At 40.2% G+C, this 21,912-nt stretch overlaps 1 protein-coding gene across 1 annotated transcript in view; it reads left to right on the top strand.

Annotated features, from left to right (window-relative positions):
- akirin1 (akirin 1) overlaps window positions 1-21,912 on the top strand; it is a 43,438-nt gene that overhangs the window by 16,187 nt on the left and 5,339 nt on the right. Inside the window, exon 2 of the mRNA XM_061958704.2 lies at window positions 18,843-18,989. Coding sequence (XP_061814688.1) covers window positions 18,843-18,989 — 147 coding nt within the window. The remainder of the gene's footprint in view (window positions 1-18,842; window positions 18,990-21,912) is intronic.

Genomic DNA, 21,912 nt, shown 5'->3' with positions numbered 1-21,912 from the left:
CTCCAGCGCCCCCCGCGACCCCAAAGGGAATAAGCGGTAGAAAATGGATGGATGGATGGACTTATTGAAACATCTTGTGTGACATCATGCACAAAAGTGCACTTTATTTGTTTTAAACTATTGTAGTGGCGTTCTGTACAAAACGTGCACTTTAATGTAGTGTTGTTTTGATGTGACATCATGCACAAAAGTGCACTAATAGCTTGTTTTAAAATGTCTGACAATCTTGCACTTTCTGTTTTGAAATGACATTGTTTGTACCACTGCTTAATAACTGTTTAATAAATACACTTTTAGTTGTGATTTCCCTCTCTGCATGAAAGTTTAAAAGTAGCATATATTAATGCAGTATGAAGAAGAATGTTTTAATGTAGACACATAGAATCATCATACTGCTGTGATTATATGCATCAAGTGTTCATTCAAGGCTAAGGCAAAATATCCAGATACATATGGTGTATCGTGACATGGACTAAAAATATTGCGATATTAAAAAAAAGGCCATATCGCCCAGCAGTACACAACCAAAGTTGTAATAGCCATGAAGAGCAAACCGCTCAGTCAGCAATAATAGAGCTGATGAGTAAACACTAGTGATGGGTCCGGCAACACCGATTCATCGGCGCATGCGTCGAGCTCATAGAGCGAAACCCTGTGTCGGTGCGCGTACCGCTTTTAGAAAGTCACGTGACCGATCATGAGCTGTTTTGGTCACGTGACCGATACGCGAACTGTGTCGCACTGACACCTCGTCTGTGCCCTGTGAGCGGGTCTTTTCTACAGCCGGAGAAATAATACCTAAGAAGAGAAAGCGTCTAAAATTGAATACGATGGAAAAACTTTTTTTTATTTTTTTTTTTATAAAAATTTGTAAAAAAAAAAAATTATAATAATTTCCAGGTCCACAAGCATCCTCATTCACAACACGTTCTCTTAGATTTCCATGTTATGATACGTGTTCACATTATTTATTGACTGTATCTAAAAAAGACAAAAAAATATATTTTTATTTAAATGAAGTTATGAAATAATCCTAAATGAAATACAATGACTTGGTTTATATTATTGTGTATACTAGGTCAGTGGTTCTCAACCTTTTTTCAGCAATGTACCCCCTGTTAATTTTTTTTTAATTCAAGTACCCCCTAATCAGAGCAAAGCATTTTTGGTTGAAAAAAAAAAAGATGAAGTAAAATACAGCACGATGTCATCAGTTTCTGATTTATTAAATTGTATAACAGTGCAAAATATTGCTTATTTGTAGTGGTCTTTCTTGAACTATTTGGAAAAAAAGATAAAAATAACTAAAAACTTGTTGAAAAATAAACAAGTGATTCAATTATAAATAAAGATGTCTACACATAGAAGTAATCATCAACTTAAAGTGCCCTCTTTGGGGATTGTATTAGAGATCCATCTGGATTCATGAACTTAATTCTAAACATTTCTTCACAAAAAAAAAAAAATCTTTAACATCAATATTTATGGAACATGTCAACAAAAAATCTAGCTGTCAACACTGAATATTGCATTGTTGCATTTCTTTTCACAGTTCTTTTTGACAGACATTTTAGTGACAAACCTGAGCTTGTGCTTCACTGAGTTTATGAACTTACATTCATATTTTGTTGAAGTATTATTCAATAAATATATTTATAAAGGATTTTTGAATTGTTGCTATTTTTAGAATATTTAAAAAAAATCTCACGTACCCCTTGGCATACCTTCAAGTACCCCCAGGGGTACGCGTACCCCCATTTGAGAACCACTGTACTAGGTCATAAAATCAATGTCAGTTGAGTCAGTCCATAGGTTGCCTGTAGGGATTTTTAATGTCCAGCAGATGTCAGTATTTAGTGACACAGTATCGACACAGTATCAATACAGTTTTGCAATGTGTCGAAACGCTTCATGACGCCTCATCAACCCATCACTAGTAAACACTATGGGAACTGTGATGGTGACTTTTGCACCACTTATTAGTAGACTGCACACCATGTGATTTTCCTTTTTTTCCTTTAAACTACAAAGATGAGCAATAATGAAAGTAAAGTTGTTGTTTTTTTCTAAAATATCAACAGGGCATCTTTGCCTTTTTAAGAAAAAGATCAAAGTGAAAGCATTGAAGTTGAACAGACGTCTCTTTCAACGGTTCCAACAATAACTTTAACTAAACACGGCCGACCGAGCATGACGTGGTCTCGCTTATCTCCTGACTGAATTACAGCCCAGCAGCTGCAGACGTGGTCTCCACATAGCAGGTATCCATCTCACAAAGATGGCCCTCGAGGGAATCAGGGGCGAACGAGCCAAGCTCGTCTCGCGGAATTTGGGCCAAGCGCCTTTTTTTTTTCTGTCTAGCTAAAGGTCAGCTGTCAAGAGTCTCATCAGACAGTCAGGCAGGTTTGATGTTTTAGTGCGCTGTTAAGGTGTTGTGTTGCGTTCAAAGACTGCAGTGAAGTTGGAAATAAATCTCAACGGCAACCAACATAACGACAAACTTAAGCTAAATATTTTTGTACTTTTGAACAGAATAACCATAGCAATAAAGATTGCATTTTTTAGTCAATGGCTTTGCAGTCCAACATAAAACAACAAAGGTTTCCAGAGTGGAACCTCTTAAGTCAACTTCCCCACCAAGACTTATTTTTTCATTCTTTTCATTAGAGATGTCCGATAATATCGGACTGCCGATATTATCGGCCGATAAATGCTTTAAAATGTAATATCGGAAATGATCGGTATCGGTTTCAAAAAGTAAAATGTATGACTTTTTAAAAGGCCGCTGTGTACAAGGACGTAGGGAGAAGTACAGAGCGCCAATAAACCTTAAAGGCACTGCCTTTGCGTGCCGGCCCAGTCACATAATATCTACGGCTTTTCACACACACAAGTGAATCCATGTATAAACAACTTTAACACTGTTACAAATATGCGCCACACTGTGAACCCACACCAAACAAGAATGACAAACCCATTTCGGGAGAACATCCGCACCGTAACACAACATAAACACAACAGAACAAATACCCAGAACCCCTTGCAGATGCCGGTTTTCATTCAGAAAAATCTACCTCTCACACGTGATGACAAGGAGAAAAAGAATTAGCCCACTGTTTGAGCTTCATTTGTTGCACAAATAGACTAATAGTCTGGACTGAGTGAAGCTGTTTTATTTATGTTTTGTGCCTTTTTGCCCCAAGCACTTTAAAGGATGGCTGTGTTTTCTACTAGTCTGGACTGAAGTAGTTTTATTAATGTTCATGCACTTTAAAGGATGGCTTTGTTATCTATTAGACTAGACTGAAGCAGTTTTTTTATTTTTGTGCCTTTCTTGTTTTTATTTGCACATTTTTGTTACTCATACGAATACGTTAAGAACAGGGCAGATTGAGCCCAGTTTATAGTATACTCTGGACTGAAGCTGTGTGCCTTCATTGTTTTTGTAGCTGTTGTTTTGAGGGATGTTTAAAAAAAAAAAAAAGCACTTTGTGAAAGTCAAAGTATAGTGTTTCCCATAGTTATAGCGGGTATCAGGATTATTTCAGGGAGAGCATGTCTCAAATTCCAAGCTGCTGTTTTGAGGCATGTTAAAAAAATAATGCACTTTGTGACTTCAATAATAAATATGGCAGTGCCATGTTGCCACTTTTTCCCATAACTTGAGTTGATTTATTTTGGAAAACCGTGTTACTTTGTTTAATGCATCCAGCGGGGCATCACAACAAAATCAGGCATAATAATGTGTTCATTCCACGACTATATATCGGTATCGGTAATTAAGAGTTGGACAATATCGGAATATCGGTTATCGGCAAAAAAGCCATTATCGGACATCCCTACTTTTCATACATGCAAGACTACGGAAGAGTTGAGATATCGTTTCTCTCTCGCCATGTAAAAACCATAACAGGGAAACTGACACATTAATGTTGTCCCTACAAAACAAAAGCACTTGGAAAAGTCGTAAGTCAATACAAGTACGTCTTTTTAGAATCGCTGAATTTTTGTATTGCCACGAAACACAGCTCAGTTCAGCGAGTTTTGACGACTAAAGTCTTGACTCTTAACGTCTTGACTGAGTGTCGTATGGTAGTTGAATCTTAATGTTTTTAGTAGTTAACTTCTTTATGAGCTTGTATGGATGTTACAAATGGTTAAAAGTGAGTCAAGTGGTGTTTATAATGATTGACAGTTTGACCCAGGAACCAATTATTTTTGTCATGTTGACCGCTTTACACTGGAACAGATTGTTTTATTAGGGCTAGGGCAGGGGTCGGCAACCTTTATCAGTCAAAGAGCCATTTTGACCAGTTTCACAAATTAAAGTAAACAATGGGAGCCACAAAAATCTTTTGAAATTTAATATGATAAACACGGTTTACAAAGTTTTTTTTTTTGCTTTGTGCTATGTATAAACCAAGGGTCTCAGACACGCGGCCCACACCTTAATATGAAAATGTAATGTTAGTGCGGCCCGCGGGTTTTATATGAATGACGTTTGACAGCGTCATACTTGACAAGCCGTAGTCTGCCGATTTTCCCGGCAAACTACGAATTTTAGGGCAACTATTCTCTCGAACGTGCCGTGATGGTACAACATTTAGCGCACACTACAACCACCGTGCCAGCCCAGCCACACGTTGCTTGGGGCTTCTGCTTGCACACGTAGGTGACAGCAAGGCATACTTGGTCAACAACCACACAGGTTACACTGACGGCGGCGGTATAAAAAACTTTAACACTTTTACTAATAATGCGCCACACTGTGAACCCACACCAAACAAGAATGACAAACACATTTCGGGAGAACATCTGCACCATAACACAACATAAACACAACAAAACAAATACCGTATTTTCCGCACCATAAGGCGCCCTGGGTTATAAGCCGCGCCTTCAATGAACGGCATATTTCAAAACTTTGTCCACCTATAAGCCGCCCCGTGTTGTAAGCCGTATCTAACTGCGCTAAAGGAATGTCAAAAAAACAGTCAGATAGGTCAGTCAAACTTTAATAATATATTAAAAACCAGCGTGATGTGGGCGCGCATGGAGTCGTATATCAACATGGACGGAGCTGCGTGAAAAAAGCCACCCGGCCTCTTCGCGTAAACTTACCTTAACCACTCGCTCATCTTTTCTTCATTCATCCATCCCTTCGAGTTAGCTTTTATGATGACGCCGGCTGGAAAGGTCTCTTTTGGCAAGGTCTTCCTTTTGAATATCACCATGGGTGGAAGTTTCTGGCCATTAGCATGGCAAGCTAGAACCACAGTGAAGGATGACTTCTCATTCCCTGTGGTGCGAATATTCACCGTACGTGCTCCCGTTGTATCCACAGTGCGGTTCACAGGAATATCAAAAGTCAGTGGAACCTCGTCCATGTTGATAATGTTCTCTGGCCGGATCTTTTTTTCAGCTATCTTGTTTTTACAATATGCACGGAAAGTAGCCAGCTTTTCTTGAAAGTCTTTAGGCAGTTGCTGTGAAATAGTAATCCGTGTGCGGGTGGAGAGATTGCGTCTTCATGAACCGGATCCCTGTCGCTTAGTAGGAGCCATTTTGTGGTCTTTACAGATGTAAACACACAAAGGAAATGAAACGTACGGTAATATCCGCGCCCTTTTTCTTCTTCTACGCGGGCGGGTGGTTGCTTACAGTAGAAGAAGAAGCGCTTCCTGTTCTATGGGGGCGGGTGCTTACCTTGGCGGTTGCTTGCGTAGAAGAAGAAGCACTTCCTCTTCTACGGGGAAAAAAGATGGCGGCTGTTTACCGTAGTTGCGAGACCGAAACTTTATGAAAATGAATCTTAATATTAATCCATATATAAAGCGCACCACCGGGTTATAAGCCGCACTGTCAGCTTTTGAGTAAATTTGTGGTTTTTAGGTGCGGCTAATAGTGCGGAAAATACGGTACCCAGAATCCCATGCAGCCCTAACTCTTCCGGGCTACATTATACACCCCCGCTACCAAACCCCACCACCTCAACCGACGCACAGAGAAGGGGGGGGGGGGGGGGTTGATGTGTGAGGGAGCAGGGTTGGGGTGGGGGCGGGGTTTGGTGGTAGCAGGGGTGTATAATGGAGCCCGGAAGAGTCAGGGCTGCATGGGATTCTGGGTATTTGTTCTGTTGTGTTTATGTTGTGTTAAGGTGCAGATGTTCTCCCGAAATGTTTGTCATTCTTGTTTGGTTTTGGTTCAAAGTGTGGCGCATTATTAGTAAGAGTCTTAAAGTTGTTTTATATGGCCACCGTCCGTGTAACCTGTGTGGCTGTTGACCAAGTATGCCTTGCTGTCACTTACGTGTGCTAGCAGAAAATGCATATAACAAAAGGCTGGGCTGGCACGCTGACAATACAGATTGTAGAGGGTGCTAAATGCTGTACCGTCACTGCACGCCCTTATTATTATTGCACGGGTGAAAATCGGAGAATATTAATTACGGGTGGTTTCTGCGAGAGTCACTGAAATCCCGAAGTCTCCCGGGAAAATCAGGGGGCCGGCAAGTATGCAGCTGAACCGCATCAGAATGATCAAAGAGCCGCGGGTTGCCGACCCCTGGGCTAGGGCAATAAAACTATATCAATATATATTGCGATAGAGACTAGCAAACCTACTCAGTGGTCTAGTGGTTGGAGTGTCCGCCCAGAGATCGGTAGGTCGTGAGTTCAAACCCCGGCCAAGTCATACTCAGCATCAAGGGTTGGAATTGGGGGTTAAATCACCAAAAATGATTCCCGGGCACGGCCACCGCTGCTGCTCACTGCTCCCCTCACCTCCCAGGGGGTGATCATGGGTGATGGGTCAAATGCAGAGAATAATTTCACCACACCTAGTGTGTGTGTTTGAGACTATCATTGTGGTGTTTTTCCTGGGAAAAATGAGTTGCGTAACCTGGAACAGCATGGCCCAGGTGGTAGGGGGGGGGGGGGTTGTCTTCGAACCTCAAGGTTGCGGGTTTGATCCTCAGACCCCCTGTGACCATTTCGAAGTATTCTTGAGCAAGATACTGATCCCCCAGTTGCTCCTGATGCTGCGTCATCACTAGGTAAATGTGGTAATAGTGTCGAAGAACTTTGACTGGAGTACCTTGAAGTAGGGCTGGGCGATATGGCCTTTTATTAATATATAATGTTTTTAGTCCATGTCACGATACACCATATATATGTGGATATTTTGCCTTAGCCTTGAATGAACACTTGATGCATATAATGATGATTCTATGTGTCTACATTAAAACATTCTTCTTCATACTGCATTAATATATGCTCATTTTAAACGTTCATGCAGAGAGGGAAATCACAAGTAAAAGTGTATTTATTAAAGAGTTATTAAGCAGTGGCACAAACATTCATGTCATTTCCAAACAGAAAGTGCAAGATTGTCAGACATTTTAAAACAAGCTATTAGTGCACTTTTGTGCATGATGTCACTAAGATGACATATCAAAACAACACTCAATTATTTGTACAGAATGCCACTACAATAGTTAAAAACAAATAAAGTGCACTTTTGTGCATGATGTCACACAAGATATTTCAAGTGTCACATAAAAATGAGCTCCATAATAGGAAATCAAATAGTGTATGTCCTTCACTATGTGGTAGGTTCCTGCGGACGTTATCTCCTTCTGTTGTTGACTATTTTTTTCATACGGTGTTGATGTGGAAATGGTTGCTTGGGCATTTTGTGGGTGTGGCACTGAACGGAGATGTTGACATGCGGAGTTTCAAGCACTCTTCATTCTCTAGCGGGTGACTTTTCAAATGATGCTACAATTTAGCAGTAATGCTACTTATTGTAGCAACGCTTTTGCCGCATACTTGACATATTACGGTTGTCTGTTCATCATATTCCCACATGAAGCCAAACCACCGCCAGACGATGGACCACCTGCTGTTTTTCTTGGGAATTAATTCTTCCCTCATTTGTTACCAGATTCGCACCTTCTCTCTCTCTCGTATTACCGCTAGCATCACAGCTAAAGTTACCCATTCCGCTACCTCGCTGCTCGGTAAGAGTGTATGACGTTGCACGGTGCATACCTGCCAACTACTCCGGTTTTCCCGTAATTAGTACGGTTTTCATCAACCTATTCCGGGTTACGGTTGCAGTGATAAAAAATACGGTTTTTCATTAATTAATTTTTTTTTTTTTTTTTAAAGTTTTATTCACGAAATCGCGTAACAACAATCACAATCGACACTGCTTCCCGTAACTTCCAATCGAGCCATTCCGAATGCCATGCGGGAGGCTATTTATAGCACCGCTGCCAAGCACGGGGCACCTGTTGCCCATTGTTTCCAAACGAGCGAACGATCATGGAATCAGCCGGAGAAAAATCGCAAATGAGTCTTAAACCGAAAAGAAAACTGCAGTCATTCCGTGAAGAATATTCAAAAGCCTATCCGGGAATAATTATCCGTTCCAAAAAGGGTGAAAACTACGCGAATTGCACCTTGTGCAGACAAGATTTTTCGATCGGACACGGAGGAATTGGCGATGTAAAAGACCACGTTGGGACAAAAAAACACAAGTCTAATGCCGTTGCTAAATTTGGATTTTAGCCACAAAAAGGTAATGACACCAATGTTATCTATTGGAATTGTTTAGTACTGTTATACTGTTAAAAGTGTTTATACTATTTATGCTTTCAAGTCCTTAAGTTGAAGAAATCTTGTTAAATGTTGACAGCATAACTACCAAAATACAGAAGTATGTCCTTAATATTTTTGCAGTGCTATTTCTGTTGAAAAGTTAAAATGATTACATTAGAGATGTGATGTGCCACTTTTCAAGTGTCTGATGGCTTAAATTAATTTTCATAAATTTTTCATATTTTGAATTCTTTTGAAAGGCTTACAAAAAAACTACATTTGAATTGTAATTCCATGCTATTGACAGGACTATTAATTTTAATGAAGTTAGCTTACTATGTTTACAGTATGATAATTGTGATAGAAATGTGAATTTTAGGCACAGAATATTTTTTACAATTGAACAAGGCAGTAGATTATACAAGCTTGGACAGAAAGTTAATGACACCAATTTTTTTTTAAATGGAATTGTTTAGTACTGTTTTACCATTTGTTTACTGTAAAAAGTGTTTATACTTTCAATTAACAAATTGAAGTCTTGTGAAAGGTTGACAGGATAACTGGCATTAACTGTCAAAATCATTTCAAACTATTGAAGTTAGCTTACAGAATAAACATGTCAATCAACCCATATGATTTTTGCTGTAATATTTTTGTTTTGAAAAGTCACTGACTGATAGAAAAGTGATGGTTTTAGCAACATTTTAACCTGTCTGAATGCAATCAATCATTTTGCGTCGGGGGGCGAAGCTGAACCCCCCACCAGGACTTTGTCCTGGACCTACCGGGGCCTGCGGCCCCTGGACCCTGGACCCTGGCTACTAGGTTTTTCTGATATCAAAAGTTGGCAGGTATGACGGTGCGCGTGTTTTATGTCTCTTTGAGAAGGAGAGACAAGAAAGAGTGTGAAACGCATGTAGTGTAATGCCCGCAGCTAAAAGCAACTGCGTGAGAACGTATACTTCAATATCACGATATAGTCATTTTCTATATCGCACAGAGACAAACCCGCGATATATTGAGTATATTCCATATATCGCCCAGTCCTAGTTGCAAGTGATAAACGCTTATTTAGTGAAACGAAAAGAAACAGAGTGGACCGACACCAGCAGATGACATGGCACCCCAAACCATCACTGATGGTGGAAACTTTACTCTAGACTTCAGGCAACGTGGATCCTGTGCCTCTCCTGTCTTCCTCCAGACTCTGGGACCTCGATTTCCAAAGGAAATGCAAAATTTGCTTTCGTCAGAAAACATGACTTTGGACCACTCAGCAGCAGTCCAGCTGGTGTCGGTCCACTCTGTTTCCTGAGATCCAGGGTCAACGCAGCCGTCTACCAGCAAGTTTTAGAGCACTTCATGCTTCCTGCTGCTGACCTGCTCTATGGAGATGGAGATTTCAAGTTCCAACAGGACTTGGCGCCTGCACACAGCGCAAAATCTACCCGTGCCTGGTTTACGGACCATGGTATTTCTGTTCTAAATTGGCCCGCCAACTCCCCTGACCTTAGCCCCATAGAAAATCTGTGGGGTATTGTGAAAAGGAAGATGCAGAATGCCAGACCCAAAAACGCAGAAGAGTTGAAGGCCACTATCAGAGCAACCTGGGCTCTCATAACACCTGAGCAGTGCCAGAAACTCATCGACTCCATGCCACGCCGCATTAACGCAGTAATTGAGGCAAAAGGAGCTCCAACCAAGTATTGAGTATTGTACATGCTCATAGTTTTCATTTTCATACTTTTCAGTTGGCCAACATTTCTAAAAATCCCTTTTTTGTATTACCCTTAAGTAATATTCTAATTTTGTGACACACGGGATTTTGGATTTTCATTTGTTGCCACTTCAAATCATCAAAATTAAATGAAATAAACATTTGAATGCATCAGTCTGTGTGCAATGAATAAATATAATGTACAAGTTACACCTTTTGAATGCAATTACTGAAATAAATCAAGTTTTTCAAAATATTCTAATTTACTGGCTTTTACCTGTATATAATGTAATGACAGGCACATTTATAATAACATTTAATAGTTACCAATTTTGATCATTTTAAGCATACGCGCACACTAATTCATACCTGCCAACCCTCCCGGATTTTCCGGGAGACTCCCGAAATTCAGCGCCTCGCCCGAAAACCTCCCGGGACAAATTTTCTCCCGAAATTCAGGCGGAGCTGGAAGCCACGCCCCCTCCTGCTCCATGCGGACCTGAGTGACGTGTCAACAGCCTGTATTCACGTCCGCTTTCCCACAATATAAACAGTGTGCCTGCCCAAACACGTTATAACTGTAGAATGATCGAGGGCGAGTTCTTGGTTTCTTATGTGGGTTTATTGTTAGGCAGTTTCATTATCGTCCTCCCAGCGCGGCAACAACACACAACAACAGCAGTCATGTTTTATTCTACCGTAAAGCAGTTCGTCTGCCATAAACTGCAATGTTGTTGTAATATATTGAGTTGGAGGCAATAACCAAGCGAGGTGATGAAGTACGTCTCTTTACTGTAGACTTCAGAACAGACTCACACACTTGACGTCAGGTGTGCAACACCACGTAAATCGTTGGCCAACCAAAATGTAACCCCAGTACGCTATAGCCAACATTCACCAGGAGATGGCAGCAGACAAACATAGATCACTCTATTACATTCCTCCCCTTTTAGAAATGTAGAAGTTACTCAACATAAATAAACAACCCAACCAAAAAATGCAGCAGCTCATTTAAAAAACTGTACTTAAGCCACATTCTTTTTTTTATTTTTATTTTTTTTAGTACTGAACTCTTAACCCTCATTTGTAAACAATAACATGCTTATTATACAAACAGTATTTGTAAACCTTTAACGCAGATTTTTATACTGTCTTCAGAGATTCAGTTGTTTTGGTGGTACTCAAAACCTTTCTGGGTACCTGCGAAAGGATGTTCAGCATGGTTAGAAAAATAGTGACAGAGAATAGAACAAGGATGGACAATTCAACCCTTAACTCGACAATGAGTAGATGAGTGTTATGTGTGTGTATGTGTAAATAAATTAACACTGAAATTCAAGTATTTCTTTTATTTATATATATATATAGCTAGAATTCACTGAAAGTCAAGTATTTCTTATATATATATATATATATGAAATACTTGACTTGGTGAATTCTAGCTGTAAATATACTCCTCCCCTCTTAGCCACGCGTTTATCATAATTATTCTTTTTGTACTTGTAATTTGAACAGTCTCTTAAACCTAATCATATTGTGAACTATAGGCAAAATTCACCCCAAAAGTGCAGTTCCCCTTTTAAATTGTCTGTTGTGATTTATACTGTATTGCAGCCTCCTGCGATCATGATATATTTGTAGGTCTAACTTCCTTTTAACTGCCCGAATTCTTTTTTTACGTGCAATTAACCCTCGGTCCATTCCGTAGTGTGGGGAAATTTAGTTGCGTGCAGTTACTGTTGCGGGACCAAAATAGCAAGCAGAAAAGGAGACATTATGTAAAGTCCAAGTCCAAAGTTGTTCTCCCCGACAAGACCACACCATTCCTTTTATCCACAATCGTCGTGAGCTGTCATCACTTGGGCAACTGCCTGCTGAAGGTTCACTTCCGTGTTTAGATTGCAGTTAACTGCATTCACTGATAACATTAAATGTTATTCCATTGTTACTGTAACTTGTTTAGTAAGGTGGGATGAAACTCAGCAGAAAGGAGACATTCGGCAGGCACTTTACCCGCCTTTTGTCAAAACATGTCAAGACACCATTTCTCAAAGCGCTCACGCACTTCCAGCTCCAAAATAAAAGCGCCATGCGTCATACCGGTCTAACTACACCAACAAATTAAACATGTCTTACATTGCGAACATGCTTTGTCAAAGATGTTTTATAACTAGAGTTGCAAAGGGGTGGAAAGTTTCCAGTAAATTCCCGGAAATTTACCACAGGAAGTTAAGCTCGGGAAGTTTGGAAATATTGACCATTTTTGTATTATTCAAAGTTGGACACCGTCCATGGGAATGAAGGGGGAATTACAATAATGGTATATTATTGGGCACTTGTCTATATGCTGCTTCATCTTTGTGGCATTTTTGGCATAGCTCTTTGCACAGTATTTGCAAATGTACACAGCCTTTCCGCCTACATTGGTTGGGCTAAAATTAGGGGTGTAACGGTACACAAAAATTTTGGTTCGTTACGTACCTCGGTTTAGAGGTCACGGTTCGTTTCATTTTCGGTACAGTAAGAAAACAACAAAATATAAATTTTATGATTATTTACCAAATTTGTAAAAATGGCTTTATCCTTTTAACATTGGGAACACTATAATAATTCTGCCCACGTTAATCAACATTAAACTGCCTCAAGTTGTTGCTCAGATTAAATTAAATGACAAAACTTTTCTTCTACATATAAAAAGTGCAACATTAAACAGTTTCAAGTCAACTCATCATGCTTCATTTATTACAGCATTTGGGAAGCCTGTAGTTGATTTTTATTATGTAAATGTTATATTTTTATCAACATGTGATAGCAGGGACCCTGCCATTCAAAACTAGGCTGCTCCATTACTAATGATTAATGTAACTATAGCTGAAAAAAATGGTACAATAGCAATAGGAGAGACTATTCATCCCTGAACACCATGGAGTTCATGTAGGCTTTATGATGCACTTACATTATTATATCAACTATCAGAGACAGAAACTCTTCATTTAACATAATGTCCTTTTTTGCTGCTTCAACACAGCTCAATCAACACAGAAAAAGGTCAAGTGAAATAACAGACAGACATGGCTTTGCTGTCCGTAACACACACGCACCCTCCGCAAAATGAGCTAACGTTAACTAAAAGCGAATTAGCCTTCACCTCAAGCCAGGACTGCGAGCGAGCTGAGCTGCAGTTTATGTTTCTAGAATGTCAACGGGCTCATAGTGATGTTACTAGTAGTTGACTGGGAGGTGTTTATTATCATTTGGGGAGAGTCCGCTGCCTGATGCTTACCTGCTAAACGCTAAGCACTGACTACATGCTCTCTGAATACGCACTGCTGATTGGCTGTTACCGCTCTGTTTGTAACCAATCAGATGGTTGTGTGGGTGGGACAATGCTGGGTGCTGTGTAGGAGACAGAGGCAGAAGGAAGCGGAGCAGCTTGTTAAGACTTTAGCTTAGCCTAATATGTTCGTGTGGAAACTCGTTCGGTACACCTCCGAACCGAGCCGAACCCCCGTACCAAAAAGGTTCAATACAAATACACGTACCGTTACACCCCTAGCTAAAATATCTCCACACATCAGATGGTGTACGTGGCATTATTCTGTGTGTATTTATTTATTCTTGTAAAACACTAATGCAATGCCACACACAGATATATATAAATAGTCAGCTAAACAACTGGAGTCGTCTTTAAAAATAAACTGACAGTTGACAGGTAGAAAACAAAGATGGTGTTCAGCGTTTTCCTTCTCAAATGAGCGGACTGTTGAAAATAGGAATCGGGGGATTACTTTTCACAAGTAAGATTTAAAATTAACGTACTATTGGTTGTAATTTGTGAAAAGAGTATTACCACAGAGTTGAGAAGGAGCAAAGATCTCCAATAGTACTGAAATTGTAGCCGCTAGCAAACAAGAGTATGACCATAATAGAATATGCATTCTCATTTTAGGCAAAGTATAATGCAATACTATCTTAAAGGCCTACTGAAATGCGATTTTCTTATTTAAACGGGGATAGCAGGTCCATTCTATGTGTCATACTTGATCATTTCGCGATATTGCCATATTTTTGCTGAAAGGATTTAGTAGAGAACATCAACGATAAAGTTCGCAACTTTTGGTCGCTGATAAAAAAAGCATTGCCTGTACCGGAAGTAGCAGACGAGTAGCGTGACGTCACAGGTTGTGGAGCTCCTCACATCCGCACATTGTTTACAATCATGGCCACCAGCAGCGAGAGCGATTCGGACCGAGAAAGCGACGATTTCCCCATTAATTTGAGCGAGGATGAAAGATTCGTGGATGAGGAAAGTGAGAGTGAAGGACTAGAGGGCAGTGGGAGCGATTCAGATAGGGAAGATGCTGTGAGAGGCGGGTGGGACCTGATATTCAGCTGGGAATGACTAAAACAGTAAATAAACAAGACATATATATACTCTATTAGCCACAACACAACCAGGCTTATATTTAATATGCCACAAATTAATCCCGCATAACAAACACCTCCCCCCTCCCGTCCATATAACCCACCAATACAACTCAAACACCTGCACAACACACTCAATCCCTCAGCCCAAAGTACCGTTCACCTCCCCAAAGTTCATACAGCACATATATTTCCCCAAAGTCCCCAAAGTTATGTAAGTGACATGCACATAGTGGCACGCACGTGCGGGCAAGCGATCAAATGTTTGGAAGCCGCAGCTGCATGCGTACTCACGGTACCGCGTCTGCGTATCCAACTCAAAGTCCTCCTGGTAAGAGTCTCTGTTGTGCCAGTTCTCCACAGGCCAATGGTAAATCTTGACTGTCATCTTCCGGGAATGTAAACAATGAAACACCGGCCGTGTTTGTGTTGCTGCAGCCGCCCGCAATACACCGCTTCCCACCCACAGCTTTGTTCTTTGCTGTCTCCATTGTTCATTGAACAAATTGCAAAAGATTCACCAACACAGATGTCCAGAATACTGTGGAATTTTGCGATGAAAACAGACGACTTAATAGCTGGCCACCATGCTGTCCCAAAATGTCCTCGACAATCCGTGACGTTACGCGCTGACGTCATCATACCGAGACGTTTTCAGCAGGATATTTCGCGCAAAATTTAAAATTGCACTTTAGTAAGCTAACCCGGCCGAATTGGCATGTGTTGCAATGTTAAGATTTCATCATTGATATATAAACTATCAGACGGCGTGGTCGGTAGTAGTGGGTTTCAGTAGGCCTTTAACAGTAAAATTGTAACCAGGAATAAGTCTTCAAGTAACAATATTCAAATACTAACATTGTTGGGTAAGGCAGAATTTTGTTTTATTCTGAATCCAGTGAAACAGATTGGTGGTTTTAGCTGATATAAAGACTTTCAGGTGTTTCTATATGTTTATGTTGAAGTATTTGGCAGACGCTTTTATCCAAAGCGACATACATCAAAAATACATATAAAACAATCACTGTAAACATGATCATTTAAGGGAAGAATGTAATAGAAAATATCAATACAAAGTGTCAAGACAGAATAAACTCAACAGAGATACAGTCTATAAGATATATAGATATCTAATGTATTCATACATTGTTTATGTAGCATGTCTATATAACCTAATCATATTGTTTCTTCAATTTAAAAATAGCTGACTGTTTTTTTCCCCCTTCTCTGGGATTATATTCCCAGTTTTGATCTGGAACGTCTAGCATATAAGAATATTCTATTACTGTTAAGCAAGCTATGAATAATAAAACGCGCCAAAACATGTGTCCTTTATCATAGCTACACGTATGACAAAAAAGGGGGTGAAAATCAGTGGTATTCAGTGAGGTAAGATGAATTAAATGCGCTGACAGTTCATTGCTCCTGCCAAATGAATTGCACTGAGTGGAGCGCATCACCACTCCAAGATGGCGGCCCCGCGTCTCGTCAGCGCCAGTAGGCAGTAGCGCTCCATGCTGCGTACCCTTAGAACATGTCTATGGTTGTTACCTCTTCCAGGGTAGTGTACCATGTTTAGCTATTCCACGTCCTCCAGTGATGGTAATACTTGTAAGAAACGTTCTTTATTTTCTGCCATGGAGGGCAAGGATTAGTGGGACGCTACATTGCCTTGAGGACATTTTTGTTCGCTTGTCGCTGTCAAATTTGTGGGACACCGCTAGAACGGGGTCGTCAAATTACATTATCAAGATACAGTGATGGTATTAAAAGTGTTGTGGGCCAAATGTATGTTGTGTTGTATGGTGCAACCCTCATGTGACGATGGGAAGTGTCCGATTTCCCAGTTCACTGGAATGCACCATTGTTCATAAAATGGACATTATGTTACTAGCTTGAAAGTTGACGTAGTTGTAGCATGGCGAGAAAGATCAGGTCTAAAATGGATTGGTTGCCTATAGTGCAGTATTTTAGATAGCGGTCTTTGTTGATGGAGTGTAACTTGAAGCCAGCCATCATTCGCTTCATTGCCTCCTCCCTCCCGACAGTAGTGTAGTGTTCCACCACCTCCAATCTATCTGCTCCATCTCTCGTCTTCATTGTTTGGTCAGCGCCTAAAGCCTTTTAGCCCACGACCTCCGCCATGTTCCACTAACTCCCGGAAGTGGCTGTGATTGATCGCCGTGCCCGGCTGGGGCGTACAGTGGGGACTGAGGGGGTTGTTGTCGTTGCCAAGCAACACCCCGGAGTTGAGCTATCACTACTATTATGAGTTGACGGCGTTGGGAGGCAGTGAAACGTGCACAGACACATCCTTTTTATAATCTTTCTGCATGATGGGCGAGAGTCATGGGGACTTCCCACGCCTGCCAGCCCCACACCCAACCAAAATAAACAAATCTCTCGCTTTTCACCACGACCTAAAATCACTGTTCTTCTCTTGTTTTCTAATAGAAAGGTACCATAGATCAGTGTTTTTCAAAATAGTCTGGTGTGCCGTGGGAGATTATCTAATTTCACCTATTTGGGTTAAAAATATTTTTTGCAAACCAGTAATTATAGTCTGCAAATGATGTGTTGCTGTTGAGTGTCGGTGCTGTCTAGAGCTCGGCAGAGTAACCGTGTAATACTCTTCCATATCAGTAGGTGGCAGCAGGTAGCTAATTGCTTTGTAGATGTGGGAAACAGCGGGAGGCGGGGTGCAGGTAAAATTGTGTCTAATGCTTAAACCAAAAATAAAGAAAAGGTGAGTGCCCCTAAGAAAAGGTATTGGAGCTTAGGGAAGGCTATGCAGAACAAAACTAAAACTGAACTGGCTACAAAGTAAACAAAAACAGAATGCTGGACAACAGCAAAGACTTACTGTAGAGCACAGACGGCGTCCACAAAGTGCCGTATTTTTTGGACTATAATTTGCAGTTTTTTTTCATAGTTTGGCCGGGGGTGCGACTTATACTCAGGAGCGACTTATGTGTGAAATTATTAACACATTAGCGTAAAATATCAAATATTATTGATCTCATTCACGTAAGAGACTAGACGTATAAGATTTCATGGGATTTAGCGATTAGAAGTGACAGATTGTTTGGTAAACGTATAGCATGTTCTATATGTTACAGTTATTTGAATGACTCTTACCATAATATGTTACGTTAACATACCAGTTGGTTATTTATGCCTTATATAACGTACACTTATTCAGCCTGTTGTTCACTATTCTTGATTTATTTTAAATTGCCTTTCAAATGTCTATTCTTGGTGTTGGTTTTTATCAAATAAATTTCCTCAAAAAATGCGACTTATACTCTAGTGCGACTTATGTTTTTTTCCTTCTTTATTATGCATTTTCAGGCAGTGCGACTTATACTCCGGAGCGATTTATAGTCCGAAAAATACGGTAATTGCTTTGTAGATGTGGGAGGCAGTGTGCAGGTAAAAAGGTGTCTAATGCTTAAACCAAAAATCAACAAAAGGTGAGTGCCCCTAAGAAAAGGCATTGGAGTTTAGGGAAGACTATGCAGAACGAAACTAAAACTGAACTGGCTACAAAGTAAACAAAAACAGAATGCTGGACGACAGCAAAGACTTACTGTGGAGCAAAGACAGCGTCCACAAAGCACATCCGAACAAGACATGACAATCAACAATGTCCCCACAAAGAAGGATAAAAACAACTGAAATATTCTTGATTGCTAAAACAAAGTAGATGCGGGAAATATCGCTCAAGGAATACATGAAACTGCTACAGGAAAGAGAAAAGCCACCAAAATAGGAGCGTAAAACACTACACACAGGAAAACAGCAAAAAAGTCCAAATAAGTCAGGGTGTGATGTGACAGGTGGTGACAGTACACCTGCTTTGAGACAAGAGCTATAGTGATGCATGCTTGGTTATGCTTTAAAGTCATATCCAACAATTGCGACAACAAATTTTTACTGTCAACTGAGTTTCCTTTTTGAATGATTTCTGCTGGTGGTGTGCCTCCGCATTTTTTCAACACAAAAAATGTGCCTTGGCTCAAAAAATGTTGAAAAACACTGGCATAGATGTCGGCGACGAGTGTAACACCACCTTCTTCTTTCTGCCTTGCCTACAGAGCAGATCTTCCAGAACCTCCGCCAGGAGTACAGCCGCATCCAGAGGCGGCGGCAGCTGGAGGGAGCCTTCAACCAGACCGAGGCCTGCGGCTCCACCGACGCTCCCAGTCCCACTTCCTCCCTGCACGCCCCCAGCTCTCCACCAGGTGGGACAAGAACTTGCACTGGAACAGGCTGGACCTTAAAGGGGAACTGCATTTTGAGGGGGGGGGGTTGCCTTATCATTAACAATCCTTTATGAAAGAAAAGAACACCTACAGTATGTTTTAATGCATTCTAACTCGTAAATCAAAGTCAACTAATGGGAGTCTAAAAACAATCCAAAAAGTGCCAACAATACCATTTACTAGAGTTGGGGGAAATAATCGATTTTTAGGTGCATCACAATTCATCGATTAGTAAAAGTCAATCGATAATCAATGTATTTATTGTAAATTAAATAATTATTATCATTGCTATGTTACATCAAATTAAAAACTCTGTAAATCAAAAGGCTCTTAACATGTTATATAATTATTTCGCACTCCCATATCTTAATTATTGTGTTGAAATCTGGGGTAACAATTGCAAATCAAACATCAACTCTTATGTTGTTACTTCAAAAGAAAGCTATTAGAATTGTAAATTATGCGGATTATCATGACCATACCAATGCTGTTTATTAAATTAAAAAACATTAAAACTGCAGAAGAAAGCCATTTCTGCGCAAATGTCACAAAGTATCCCGCTCACATTACGCCAAACAGCACAGAGACAAGCCTCAAAACCTCTGGAACAAAGTCATTTGGAGTGATGGCTTTCTTCTGGCGACTCGACCATGCAGCCCATTTTTCTTCAAGTGCCTCCTTATTGTGCATCTTGAAACAGCCACACCACAATTTTTCAGAGAGTCCTGTATTTTGTGGATTTTTCTTTGCATCTCGAACAATTTTCCTGGCTGTTGTGGCTGAAATCTTTGCTGGTCTACCTGAATCCCTCATTTTCCACTTCTTAATCAGCGTTTGAACACTGCTGATGGGCATTCTCAATTCCTTGGATAGCTTTTTATACCCCTTTCCTGTTTTATGCGGTTCAATTACCTTTTCTCGCAGATCCTTTGACAATTCTTTTGCCTTCCCCATGACTCAGAATCCAGAAACATGTGTGCAGCACTGGATGAAAGATGCAACGGTCTGTCAGAAGTCCAGAAACTCACTGACCTTTTATACACACACATTAATTACAAACAAACAGGTCACAGGTGAGAATTGGAACCTTGATTAGCCATTCAAACCTGTTTGTGTCAACTTTTGTGCATGTTATCAGATCAAAGTCACTGGGGTTCGTAAACTTTTGATCAGGGTCATTTGGGTACTTTCTTTTGTCATTTTAACTTAAAAAGAGTAAACACAGTTGTTTGCCAATAAATAGCTTCACACAAGCATTAAGCATGAGTGGAAGAAAGGTTTTTGTGTTATCATTCATATTCTCTGAAGAATGGCCAAGAAATCATAAATTTTCCCAGGGTATGTAAACTTATGAGCACGACTGTATATTGATGCATGCTTGAAACTAGAATATCAAGTGTTGCAAAGCTGTGTCATCAACACTCACAAGTATAAAACTACTTTTTTAAAGTCATCATTTCTTATTTCAAGCATGAAATAAAAAATCATGATTTTGACACAATTGTGTCTCATAATTAAAACAGATGACAGCCAAATGGACTTTGCTGTTTTATTTTCAATGAAACAATAGAAAATAGGTACTCATACAGTTGGCACAGTACAGTAAACTGACAGTTAATATTTAAACATTTAACATTTCTAACAATTTTGAACAGAAATAGTTCATGCACATTCAGATAAATTCTTCAAAATTACAATTAAAAAAATGTTGTCCGGGGGCCGGGCTGTATATATGCGCACTAATTGACTGAAAGAGCACGCACTTGGCGCGATGATGTCATGTTATCCATGGAAAAATGCATTTTTAGACCATATGATTTGCCTGAGCGGCTAGGAGACCCCGAGAGTAACAAGCGCTTGCCTTGTTGCCTTTCCATTAAGAACAATAAACTAGTTTTTAGTATAAGTTTGCTGCTTTCAAGAAATGTAATGCCGAGCGCATATCATTATGTCAAGCAATTAAGCATTTAAGAATATTAATAATTAATAAGCATTTAAGAATATTTTTCAACATATTGAGCAAAAAGGTCTCTTTTTTTTTTTTTTTCTACCAAGAAAAGTGCACTTGTTATTAGTGAGAATATACTTATTTTAAGCTATGTTTGGGTTCATTGAGGTTAGCTAATTTTACTTGTTTTGGAAAGTCTTGACAAGCCAAATGTTCTTGTTCTATTGGCAGATAATTTTGCCTAATTCAAATAAAATACCCCTCATTTTTGTACTTTTTTTCTTGTTTTTGAACACTGACTTTTTGCAGTGTACTTTTTTTAGAGGCGGTATAGTACCGAATTATTCATTACCGTATTTTCCGCACTATTAGCCGCACCTAAAAACCACAAATTTACTCAAAAGCTGACAGTGCGGCTTTTAACCCGGTGCGCTTTATATATGGATTAATATTACGATTCATTTTCATAAAGTTTCGATCTCGCAACTTCGGTAAACAGCCGCCATCTTTTTTCCCGGTAGAACAGGAAGCGCTTCTTCTTCTACGCAAGCAACCGCCAAGGTAAGCACCCGCCCCCATAGAACAGGAAGCGCTTCTTCTTCTACTGTAAGCAACCACCCGTCCGCGTAGAAGAAGAAAAAGCGCGCGGATATAGCGTACGTTTCATTTCCTTTGTGTGTTTACATCTGTAAAGACCACAAAATGGCTCCTACTAAGCGTCAGGGATCCGGTTCATGAAAAGACGCAATCTCTCCATCCGCACACGGATTACTATTTCACAGCAACTGATATTCCTGTGAACCGCACTGTGGATACAACGGGAGCACGTACGGTGAATATTCGCACCACAGGGAATGAGAAGTCATCCTTCACTGTGGTTCTAGCTTGCCATGCTAATGGCCAGAAACTTCCACCCATGGTGATATTCAAAAGGAAGACCTTGCCAAAAGAGAC

Source organism: Nerophis lumbriciformis, linkage group LG04 (assembly GCF_033978685.3).
Source record: "Nerophis lumbriciformis linkage group LG04, RoL_Nlum_v2.1, whole genome shotgun sequence".
In the NCBI taxonomy this organism is placed as follows: Eukaryota; Metazoa; Chordata; class Actinopteri; order Syngnathiformes; family Syngnathidae; genus Nerophis; species Nerophis lumbriciformis.
Note: the sequence above shows the minus strand (reverse complement) of the source record. Positions and strands in the feature narration are given on the sequence as shown.